At 31.6% G+C, this 13,081-nt stretch overlaps 1 protein-coding gene across 1 annotated transcript; it reads right to left on the bottom strand.

The window, feature by feature from the left end:
• Positions 1-7,059: 7,059 nt before the first annotated feature.
• Positions 7,060-10,115, bottom strand: LOC117932225 (scarecrow-like protein 27). The gene is made up of 2 exons (XM_034853353.1): positions 9,846-10,115; positions 7,060-9,738 (listed from the first exon to the last, which is right to left on the bottom strand). The coding sequence occupies exon 2, from the start codon at positions 9,672-9,674 to the stop codon at positions 7,422-7,424; it is 2,253 nt and encodes a 750-aa protein (XP_034709244.1). The 5' UTR covers positions 9,675-9,738; positions 9,846-10,115; the 3' UTR covers positions 7,060-7,421.
• Positions 10,116-13,081: the final 2,966 nt, after the last annotated feature.

Here is a 13,081-nt window from a genome sequence, read left to right as displayed (position 1 = left end):
GTGCCATGCCTCTCATTTCAAACAAAAAGATCCCTAACCCATAACATATATTGATTGAGCCAACAACAATGAAAATCTCATTCAACATTGTGTGGAAGCAATTATGAACATGCCCATGCACCACTCACTCTCTTCATGCCCTTCTCCCCTTCGATTTCAACCATCATCCCTCTTTGTTTTCTATGTATCATCACTTTTTTGGTTTGTTTTTTACACGAGTACAACAATTTTTAAAATATGATTGCATCAAAAAATAATTCAAAAACCATTGTAAGTTCTAACAAATTGAACGAGTTAATTACAATTCAACCCACTTGAACTTAGGGTAAATACATCTAAATATCATTGGTTTCAAATTTTACCAAATAACATTTTTATAAATTTATTTTATTTATTTTTTAAAGAATAAAATTAGGTAACAAGATCTTAAATAGATGTGTACATCCATCATCGATGAAATTTGAAACTAATACTAGTTTAATGTATTTATATCAAACTTGAGGGATGCATTTAAACTTGATGATGTAAATGAAATTAATCCCAAATTTCATGTGAAATTCATGAAATATTTTTAAAATTTTTTATCAAAAACAATTTTAAAATTATTGTAATTTGTGTCAAAATAAATTTTATAAAAGTTTCAATGAAAAAAAAGTGAATTAGTCTTAAAAAAAAAAAAAAATTAGTGTTAAAAATATATATATATTTTTAAATCCACTTTATCCCAAATTAAAAATTATTTTCTATAATTTTACAGTGACATAGTATAGTATTGATCATCAATTAAGGGTATTTTAGGTATACTACAAATGTATCATCAATAAGATTATGTTATATATTTAATAAATTCGAATTTTATGATTTTATACTTTTTATAATCTAATATTATAATAATATTTATTTATATCTTCATCCAAATTTAACCCGAAGAAACAGAGGGTGAAAAGTGAACCAAGAGATGAAAATGAAGGAGATTGATGGAGACCCATCAGTTGATGAACAGTGTGGAGGGCCCCATAATTCCTGTTCCCTTTCGTCCGTAGATTTGGATTATATCATTTCTGTACGTCCAATTTGTCAAATCCTATCACTGCATCAGCCGTACACGTGGCATTACGCATGATTATGACCACTCAATTCTCCTTGGGTCCCACTCGACTTGGTTTTAAGGATATCTCTTGTCATTTTCACCTCACTCTTCCCAACCCTCCATCATCCCACATGAGACAATCCATCACCATCCAACCCTTCTCAGCCGTCCATATTTGGTCCCACTCTTCTCTCCTCATTTGCATGATTGCCACGTGTACAATCAAAGTCCGCACGGGCTTCTTCGGTCTGCTGAAATGCACTGTAGCAAATCCTCTCATCGTTGGATCAGGCCATTTGCCGCTCAGATCATCGCTGCTTGCCTCTGTACGGACGATGATGACATCACAATTGTGAACTTTTTGTTATAAATTTTATAATGATTTTAGATAAACTCATCAGATTTTTAGGATAATTAGTTGAAAAGTTCTTTTTTTTTTTTTTAATGTTGTGTTTCTATGTCCAAATTATTAAATATTTCAATTTTTAAAAAAAAATAAAGTCATAGAAGAAGTACAAAGTAATTATTTATAAAATCATATTTTAAAAATATTGTATTAAAATAAGAATATTTTTATGAAATGTAAACCCTATGTTTCAGTCTAATATTTAAAGGCTTGATAGGTAATAGTTTCAAAAGCATAAAAAAGCAATTTTTGAAAATTATTTTATAATATTTTGTAAAATAAATGTCTATTTGAAAATTTAAAATATTTGTAATTTATTTTAAATATTTTAAATATATTTTAAAAATAAATTTTATATTGAGTGTTTTATTTTTAATCATTTTATATTTTGTATAATTAGTTTTTAAAATAATTATGAAAAAATAAATGAAAATAATATAAAATAATTAAAAAATATTATCTAAAAACACTCTGTTTTAAATAAAAAATAATTTTTGATTTTTAAATATATTTTTTTAATTTTTTGTTATGAAGAATATAAAACTATTTTTAAAAACCATTGCCAAACATATCCTAAATATCCTCAAAAATTGTTTTCAAAATTTAACACTACTTCGTACATTTAAAACATTTTAAATGCCAAATTTATTCACCCCTAAGACAATTCTCTTGATAAAGACACATAAAGAAGCATAAATTCATACTAGCTACATTTTCATAATCAAGAAATATCTTGGAATAATATATTTTTTTTTTCCAAGAGCGTAGAAAGCATTTGAATAATAAAAATGTTTTATTAAAATCAGATAAAAGATATTTTTGAATTCAACCATGATTGGATCCCCAAATCCATATGAATTGGATATAAATTTGGTAGTTATATTAAGACTTAGGGTGATATAACCTTAACAACTACCCAAAATTTGTAGTTTATATGAAGAATGGTCCTTATCATAAACCAACCTACCATATATTTAAATTATAATAGTTCACTTAAATATTCATCATCAATATATATTTACAATGTTTAATCAATCAATTTTTATTTTGAAGATATTTTATTAATACAATTTGGTAACTTGTTAAGTAAAATAAGAAGATGAAAATTAATTAAATATACTCTATTTAACTCTTATTAAAATTTAAAACATATGCTACATTATTTATTAATTCTTATTAAAATTTTATGAAAATATAAATACATGAATAAAAATATTTATGTTATGTTATGTTTTCTTATTTTATTTTTTTATCTTATATATATATTCCTATCCATTTTATTTCTAATCATGGTTGTAATTTTTATAACTTAGTATTTTTATCACTTTTTTTTTTTTGTATTTTAATAAGATTTTATATATTTTTGTCATATTTTCAAGTTTCAATGGAACTCTCATGACTTTAAAACACATTTACAAAATTAGAGGAGTTCATATTTATATAATATCATAATTTTTTTCTCCTATCCAATGTGACATATCACAATCACTCCCTTATATAGACATAATGTCATCATTGTGTCTCATGAGATTGTGGGACCAAACAAGCATATATCTCTCATGGGGCCAAGCAAACCCCTATAATGTGTTCGGGAATCAACTCTTATATCAATTCTTAGATTGGGTTTTGACCATCTCATTTGAAAACCAATTAATACTTAATGAAGGACTAAACTTTTTATAATATTTGACATCACACCCCATGAACCTATTCTAAGAGTCATCATTTGGATGACCCATCCTCAAACTTAAGAGTGGCATTATTGCACCCCAACATGACGCTCCTGTGACTTAAAGCCATGACCCTGACTCTATACCATTTATAACGGTATGTACCCAATTATATAGATATTATTCACTCTAATCCAATGAAATTTTCATGATTTTAAAATACGTCTTCAAGATTAAAAAGAATTCATATTTATATAGTATCACAAACTTTTTCCTCTATCCAATATGATATATCACAAATATTACAATTTTCATATATTAATATTGATCATATTCTTCATGTTGTAGCCACATTCTTTATACTTTAGTCATATTTTTTAAATATTAATACTTTAATCATATTTTTCATACTTTACTAATATTTTTTATATTTTAATCCATACTTTAAATTTTAATTACATTTTTCATACCTTAATCACATTTTTCATATCTTGCTTATATTTTTCATATTATAATAACATTTCTTTATACCTTAATCATATTCTTTATACCCTACTCATAATTTTTGTGTCTTATAACTTTGGTCATATTTTTTGTATGTTTATCGCGTTTTATTTACCTTAATTACATTTAGTTTACAATTTCCGCATATTAGTACTTTGTTTACATTTTCAATATACTAATAACATTCTTTTTATTCTTATTGGCATATGTGTACCTTTATCACATTCACATTAAGTTTGCTATTTATTTACATTGTTAAATAAGATTTAGATATAAACTAGATTACAAATATGTATACCTTATGTTAAATTTGCTATTTATTTACAATGTTAAATAAGACTTAAATATAAACTAGTTTACAATATAATATATTAGTTTATCCTTTAAATTTTATCTATAAATATATAATCATCTAATAAAGGAAAAAATTAACCATATAAATAATGGATTAATGGGTTTAAAGATTTGTAATAAAAAAAAAATCTATTAATATTTCTTCCTTCCTTTAACAAAAATAACAATATAAAAGGTATAACAATGAAAATGAAAATAAAAATAAAAATAATAAAATAATTTATTTTTAAAATTTTCTAAAATGAATTTATGAAGTCTTATAATTTTAATTTTTTTTTTTTTTATTGTTTCTCTGAAGTTTTATTTAATTAATTTTTAAGTTTATTCTTTGATTTTGAAGAATGGTTTTTTTAAATTATTCTCTAATGTTTTGTATAACAAAAACATATTTAGAAATTTAAAATGTTTTTAACTTGTTTTTAATATTTTTAAATATATTTTAAAAATAATTTTTATATCTAAAATTTTATTTGTAATCATTTTTTAAAATAACTCTAAAAAAATAAGTTAAAATAATTAAAAGATAAAACTATTCTCCAAAATAATTACCAAATAAACCCGACTCTTTCCTTTTCTTTGAAGTCAATCCTTACATTATTCTTGTTTCAAACTTATTTTCCCCTTTCATCACGAAGAATTGGTAAAATATTGGAGATAAGGTTACATCTATGTTTGGTTCTAAAAAATACTAAAAAAGAAAAAGAAAAATATATATATTAAAAATAGTTATTTTTTTATGTTTGATTATACTAAATAATACAAAGAAATAATTAAAATTAATTAAAAACGAATATATTTTCACATTTTTTAAATCTTTATATTAAATAATTAAAATAAATAAAATAAATTTAATTTATCAATTTCACATCCATTTTTCATTTTTCTCTACTTTTTCTTTTTTTCAACTTTTCGTCTATTTTCTTTCCTTACATTTTCTCTCAAATTTTCTAAACCAAACACGGTCAAACAAACCCAAACACGGTCAAACAAACCGAAGCCCATCTCATCCTCATTTTAACAATGGGAAGAAAATATTACCTCAATTACTAAAAAATGGGAGAAAGTCCGATTTTTTTTTCTATGTTAAAACTCTTTAAAATGGCAATTGTGATGTAAGTCCTTTACACAAAAGCACAACCCCATATTGGTAAGACACCTTGGGAGGGTTGAGGAATAAAGAAAATTTTGTCAGTCTGTCACCATCTGCATTGTGACCCTAATCTCCTTTCTCAAAGAAACCCCCAACCTCTTATTTTAATCACAAACCTTCAAATCCAATTAAGCACAAGGGTGTGTTTGGATGCCACCCCTTGAAAAATGGAATCATTTTCATCTCTGTTTCACGGCACCCCTTTTAGTATTGAGGGGGCTCAGGGGGGACCCATCTGGTAAAAAGGGCACCCCTCAAATTGGACCACAGCCCTTAGCTTGAGAGAGGGTACCCCATTAATAAAAAGGTGGTTGTGCCCTCTAATAAGGTCATTGTAGCCGACTCATTTGGCTGTCCTTTATATAATAATGGTACTAATAATATTTAATAATAATGAGAGCCAAACACCTCTCCTTTCTCTTTCACATACACAACATGGCATCAATCATTTAATATTATGATGAGTTTAATAAAGTATGCTTAAATATAAAGTAATAAACAAAGGGCTTCTAAGGTAATAAAGAGGGGGAGTTTTAAACTAATCATGTGGGGTTCCAATGGTACAAGACCCACGTGGTTTGATTAGGGGAGGCATAAAAAAACCTATCCAAACAACTGCAAATTCAATGTATAATAACACAAGTGTTAGCATGCATAAATATGTTTAGAAATTGAACTATATATTAAAAATAATAACGATATTAATAATCTAATGCACCCACCCAAATAAATAATTATTCGAAAAATTATCAAGGTGCATGTATTAGAAGGGAATTTAGGCCAACATCCGATCATTGAGACCTGCAATGCCCAAAATCTATGAACCCAGATCACCATAATCATTTGAGGTTTATGCCATTTTTCTACTAATAAGATGGACTGTTGTAACCTAAACTGTGGGGTTTTGAAAGCTCTTATACAATGGCAATGACTAATATATTCAAGGAAACTACATGAGCCTGGCCAAATTGGGTCAGGATCCAGCTGAAGTAAATGTGTCAGCAAGAATGGGAGAAGTTATAATCGGATGGGCAGGCAGAATGAAGGGTTAGATATGAGATTTCTGATCAAAATTCAAACATGGGATTTGGATCAAATTATTCTACCAATGTTATAAAACTGAAGTCTAATCTCTAAAAACACAGGTTTCAGCAATAATTCAAATGCATACACAAGGATTAAATGGAAGGAATAAGAAAAGACCATGTAGCGACCATGTAGCAAAGTGGCTCTAAACATGAATGCTTATTAATACGAATGAAGTTACAGCTACAAGTGAAGAGACACTTTGATTGGAACTCGGTACCAAGACACCATAAGGTAAGGTGAAAAGATCAGTATTAAGGAACTATTCAGCTGCTGGAAATTGGAGAATTCAAAGGAAAATTACCATGAAAAATTTGGGAAACCATATAAAATAATCATGAGTATCGTGAAATATCAGAGAAATGCCTGTTTTTCTTTTCTTGGTCGAGGGAAGGCGAAAATCGAGAATAGTTCGCAACTTATTCACAGCTCTTACAGTCTTGGTGATCAAATTGTGGAATTACAGCTGATAAAATTGGGTCATTAATCTAGCAGCAATCGGGTATCTTCAACTTATAAATTGAAGACAATTTTCCCAAATGATCAAATTCCTGGTGTGATAATATGAGAGTTCATCAATCAAAATTAGCAACTGCAAAAATTATCCAAAAGTCAAATTGTGGAATTACAGCTGATAAAATTGGGTCATTAATCGAGCAGCAATCAGGTATTTTCAACTTATAAATTGAAGCCAATTTTCCCAAATGATCAAATTCCTGGTGTGATAATATGAGAGTTCATCAATCAAAATTAGCAACTGAAAAAATTATCCAAAAGCATAGGCCACAGGGACTTGAAATGTTGAAGGGTTAAATTGTTGTTGTTTTCATTTCTTGTTTGCCTTGTTGTCAAGTGTACAACAAACAGCCACCACCACCTTAACCAGAAGCCACTACTACTACTTGGCACAATAGCATAAGAACACCATAACAGAAAATATTCATATCCATGATAGAAAGACTGAAAGAAAGAGGACTGTACTAGACCCTCAAGTTACTAAAATGTTTGGTTTTTACTTGGAAACAATCTGCCTAAACCACATAGACAATTAGCAAAGGGTAATGCAAGATAATTCAAAAAGATCAGAGACTAAAGCAGTAAGTTATGAGGCACCTTCAGGATGGGATTGAATTGGTACTACCAATGTGAAAATGCTGCTCTTCAGCACCTCCAAGCTGAAGCTGAGATGAGATCTTTTCTTTGCCAGCAGAGAACAAGCGAAGATTGTCTCTTCTCAACGTGGAAACCCCGAACAGGCGTCCGCTTCACCAAACACTCAGCTTGGGACTCTGAGAAATTACTGAACGTTAATGGGGAGAACCCAGATGATAATAGAAGAGTCCTCCAAGGTGGGGTCTTCTCAGGGGAGCGGTGGCGACCCAGGACGATTTTCTCAATGCCAGGTTGAAGCAAGAACCTTTCAATCTTTTGCAGGGCATCTGAGTTCACATTTACAGCATCAAGGGACTCGAGAAGGGTCAAGTAAGACTGAAAGGCGTGAAGGATATGGTGAGAGTATGGAAGATCAGTTCGGTCACAGCCTCGGTCCAGTGAAACCATAATTTTTGGGGAGAGCTGCTTCACAACACGAAGTACCAAAGGAAGGGGTAAGGGGTAATTCGAGAAAGAACCAACTGGGAGGTTCACAGCAACTGCTTCATTCTCTGAGAGATGAAGGGGTAATGAATTCAAAGAATCAAGGCTTAGAATTTCAAGTTCAAAAGCCATGTTAATTTCACTAGCAAAGTGGTTTAGATTTTCTCTGGCGAGGCCAAGCTCAAGCTGATCATGGTTGGAGACAGAAGCAAACGCAGTGATTTTCAGAGAAGGGGCACCACCGTTCCTCAAGGCAAGCTCCTGCATAAGCGAAGCCCATTGCCCACCATATCCAATATCAAAATCGATTATGTGGATTCGATCAAAGCCCTCCAAGGCTTCAAGGATGGCTTGAATGCAGGTGAAATTGGCAAATTGAATGAGCGGTGATATCTCTGAGAAGGATTTGTAAGCTCCAATCTTGAAGATAAGGCTAAATGGTGAAGAATGAGGCGAGGTGGCCAACGGGTTGGTGTTATTGCTGTTGGAATGGAGGAGTAATTGCAGGGCCTCCTTGAAGTAGAAAGCAGCTCTTTGAAAAGGCTTGCCAATTGGAGAGAGCTGGTGATTGAGCCGCGCCAATATCCCTTGCGCGAGTATTGAATTCCCCGTCTCGACCAGCTCTGCGGCCTTGAACAGCTGGTCGATTATCACCTGTTGATACTGCTGGTGGTGCCCCATTTCTTCCCCAACCATTTTCGGCTTACTTCCCATGGCCGGCCTTGGCTGAAGATGATGAGGAAGCAACTGAAGCTGCTGAGGAAACCCTTGTGCCTGCTGTTGCTGCTGCTGTCGCCGAGCAAACAGCTCCTGCCCTGAATCCGAAAACGGAACCTTTGGAACCGGACAATTCTGTTCAATGCTCCCTATAGGCCCAGTGTTGTGCCGCTTGGCCTGGGGCGGCAAGAGGAGGTTCTGCTCTTGCTGGGCATAGGGCAATGGCAAGAAAAAAGCGGGGTTTTGAGTATGTTGAGCCTGGTGCTGGTTTATAAGCACCTGGGGAATAAAAATCTGTGGCTTCTCATCCAAAGCTTCAAACGGCTGTTGCTGCAGTTGCTGCTGATTAAACGAAATGGGCATAAGATTGTTCCCCGATTTTGCAAAATTCGGGTTGCTTTGAGGGTTATGAATCTTGAAATTAGGTTGGTTCGGATTCGAAACCGGACCAATCCTCCCATGATTGATACTATTGACGCTGTTGCTGGTAGGAGGAAAACCAGGACAAGGTGCATTCATGGAGGACCCAGAACCCAGACATGGCTCAAACCCAAAACCCTGATCCACAACCCCAAAGCCACTGCTGAATTCGAAATCAGGAGGGCCACCTCCACCAGATTGAAGCAGTTTATTCAAGCCCACTGATGGGTCCTCGACATCACCCATGATCCACCGGAGAATGGACTGCTCTTGGCTGGGCGAGGCTGCCGTCTCCGACAACACACTCTCCCAATCCTCCATTCCAAGACCGCATTTTTCACCGGCCCCGAGATCTACAGAGGCGGGAATTGGGTGGAGTTCAACTCCAGCATTGGAGCTTGTGGTGTCCGGCTGTGCCGGAGGCCATTTCTGAGAAGGGTTTCCGGAAACCGCCGCCACGCCGGCCGTATCTGAACCACCACCACCACAAGAAGAAGACAGTGTTGAGGTGGATGTAGGAGGACTTGGGCTTCTTCTAGTATCCAGGACAGAGGTAGGCTCAGTGCCCACACAACAACCTCCTTCTTCCTCTTCTTTGTTCCACTTCTCCAGCAAAGAATTCAAACAAATCTCAAACACCCCCTTCCCCTCTAACTCCAAGGGTAAGGGCATATCCTTCATCTAAACCCAAAAACAAGAAAAAAGGAAAAACCACTCAATCTTGTCCAACACCCACACAGCAACTCTGTCCAGTTTCCCCCAAAATCACCACAAACAAGAGACGGGATTAGTTGATACAAGAAAACACAAAGAAATGCATGCAGAGCTCTACAGACCCATTTCACCACACACCTGAAACAGCTCTTTTTCCCTTCATCTTCTCGTTCTTCTCCCCCTACAGTACTCCATTTCAAGCACTGTTTTGGATATGATTGATGAAACCCATTTCTGTTATGTTGTAGTAGTTGTTGTTCTTCTTCCTCTTGGGGTTAAACTCGGTGGGTGTTGGTGTGATTGGCTTCTTCTCTTCCCTTCTCGTGTCCTTGTAGTACTCTGTATGCCTTCTGTTTTCTGCCATGGATGCGTGCAACATAAAAAAGTAGTAAAGTGCTCTTCATCCCTTCTCTCTCTCTCTACCCTCCCCCCTCTCTCTCTCTTTCTCTCTCCTCTCCTATTTTTTTATTTTTTTTATTTTTTTTTTATCTTTCTCCTTTTTTTTCTTTTTCTAATTTTGTGTGGCTTGTCTGTAGACGTAGTTATCTCTCTCTGCTAGGGTTTCTGTCACTCAATTCACTCTCATTCCCTTGAATGGCGCGTGACTACTACTCTCCAAGAAAAAAAAGTGATTTAAATATAATAAATAGAATAATTTACATACATTATCATTTTTATCCTATGTTTAAATTAACAGGCTTTTAATAAATATAACCATAAAATGATAAAAAATAATGATAAAGCCTTGGTGTAAAAACTAAGAACTAATAAACTCATAATGATTATTTAGTTTATAAATATGGAGTAAATTATTATTATTAGTTAAAAAAAAATATGGATCACGCTCATGAGAAGGCGCGTGAGGTTGTTAAATTCGAGTGCTCCTTTTATTATTTTCTTTTAACAGAGACCAACGACACAGAGAGGGAAAGGTGAACTGGCCCAAATGGCGTAGTGTTCCGATAACACCCTTACGCTTTTCTTGTATTAACCCCCAGTACCCATAATGTTTAATTAGAGACGGAGGGCGTCAGAGTAATTTCCGCGCTGCTGGCCTGGATTTCGAAACTGAATCTGACGACACGAGATAATGAGAGGCTTTTTGGAGTTTAAAATATCGAGACGGATTTGACGGATGAGATCTTTTGGGGAGAGGCGCAGATGAGTGGCTGAGATCGAGAGTTTGGTTTTTGATAAAAAAGTAACTGTTATTTCGAAAAAGTAAGTGGTAAAAGGCAGTAAAGTACGACGACCAAGGGACTTTTTTGACATTTTAAAATGGTAGAGGCGTTTTAGTCTTTTTCGTCTATTCTGAAGGGCATTGAGGTCACTCCACTAAAAAGAGAAGGGCATTTATGTCAAAATGTTGAGGATTTGATTCAGCTGGCGTGGCTGTAGATTTGGGCATTAATAACCGTCCTTAATTTGAGGGTGACTCTTAAGTTAAGATTAATGATTTTTAAAATACTAGAGAATTTATTATTTTCCATGAAATCATAATACTATTATTAATTGATTTCCCAATAATATAATTTTCTTTTTAAAATTTATTTATATTTGTAAAGACAATATGGAGCCATTTTTATTAATGTTATTTTGTCCTTCAATTAGAAAAATAGAGGCTTACCTTTGTTATGATAAAATAAAAAATAAAAAGGATGAAATATATTATAAATATTAATTTTTATATATTAAATTCATTATTTTATTTCAAAATAAGTAAGGTGGTGTTTGTTTTTTTTTATTAAATAGAAAAACTCAAAATATCATTTTTTTTTGTTAAGTTAAAAGTAAACTGTTAATATCAATTAATGAAAGCAAATCGAACCTATCGATACCAAGTTTACTTTAATTACTCGACAATTCTTACGAAGGTACTATATAAAAGTTCTCAAAGTATTCCATGTAGTTTTAATTATTGTTCAAAATATTATAAAAAATAATTAAAAATATCTTAAATTGTATTTTAATAAATAACTTATTTTCATAAAAATATCTCAAAACGTATTTTCAATTAAAAGTTTACTAGAAAAGTTTTTGAGTTAAAAAAAAAAAATTCCAAAAACAATTTTCAATAAGATTATCAAGGCCTTATTCCAGAAAAAAAAAAAAAAAAAAAAACAAGAAAATATATTTAATAATCATAAAATCGAAAATAGTTTTTTTTTCTTAAAAACATAAAAATAACAGTATTTTTTAAGAACATGTTTCAGTTATTTTCAATCATATATATATATATATATATATATATATATATATATATATAGTATTATGAATAAAAATTGTTTTAAAAACATATTTAAAACATAGAAATCGGGTTAAGCAAACAAGCTTTTGTTTTATAGATAATGTTTTTCAAAAATATTTTCGAAAATAAAGTCTAATTAAAAAAATATATATTTTTTCATTGTTTTATTTTATTTTATTTATTTATTTACTTTGCTTTCCAGCCTTCCCATATTGTTTTTGTCACAAATGACAATATCCTAACATGGTTAAGGGTAATAATTTTTGGACATAAATAATTAGTTTGTCAGCATTAACCATGGGATAGTGTGAGTGAAAATTAAGGTTAGGGTCTTAGAGTAGGGTTGGGCAAGCTTTTAGAAAGTGTTGACAAGTGAAGATTTCTAAGATTAAGGATACTCTATTTAAGGCGACAAGAATTCATTTGCTAGGCGGCATTGGTTGGTTTTGAAAAGAAAGACATTGACAAACATGATCTTGAAAAATATCACTTCTATTACTATGTGCTACTCTGGTTTTCTAAGAATAGTAAGGAAATTATTATTGAATAGTGCCCCATTTGGATGCTCATCACCATCAAGAGGTTCTTCAAGGCCCCAAGATTCACAAAATTAGGGTTTCCAAACATGGTTTACCAAATCAATTTCTCCATTTAAAAAAAAAAAAAAACCCTAAAGACCATTTTATTTTTAAAATATTTGTACTAAAATTTATGACAATATTGGTATTTTTTCGAAAATTTTGATTAAATAAATATGTGTTAAATTCCCCATTTATTTTAAATATGTCAAAAAAAAAATACAACCCTAATTTAATTAAGAATTTTATCCAAATATCATTAAATATTGTCTTTGATGTTTGTAATAAGAAGCCCTCCAAAGTAGAATTTTTCATGTTGTATCTTGATTTGTACAAAAAAAAAAAAAAAAAAAACCTATTTGAGAGTAAATTTGAAAAGACTTAAAAGTGTTTACTAATATTTGAAAAACGTTTTTTTTTCACAAAAATTAAGTGTTTGAGGAAGTTTTTAAAAAATCACTTAAACAATTTCTCTACAATCACTTTGTGTGAGCGACTTTTCAAAAATCATTTTTTGTTATATGATGCATTATAGAAAATAATATCAA

Source organism: Vitis riparia, chromosome 15, assembly GCF_004353265.1.
Source record: "Vitis riparia cultivar Riparia Gloire de Montpellier isolate 1030 chromosome 15, EGFV_Vit.rip_1.0, whole genome shotgun sequence".
NCBI lineage: Eukaryota > Viridiplantae > Streptophyta > Magnoliopsida > Vitales > Vitaceae > Vitis > Vitis riparia.
This window is presented reverse-complemented; position numbering and strand designations above follow the sequence as displayed.

What these genes read in the sequence shown, in the direction of transcription:
- LOC117932225 (XM_034853353.1), bottom strand. Translation starts at nt 9,674, where the DNA reads ATGAAGGATATGCCCTTACCCTTGGAGTTAGAGGGGAAGGGGGTGTTT.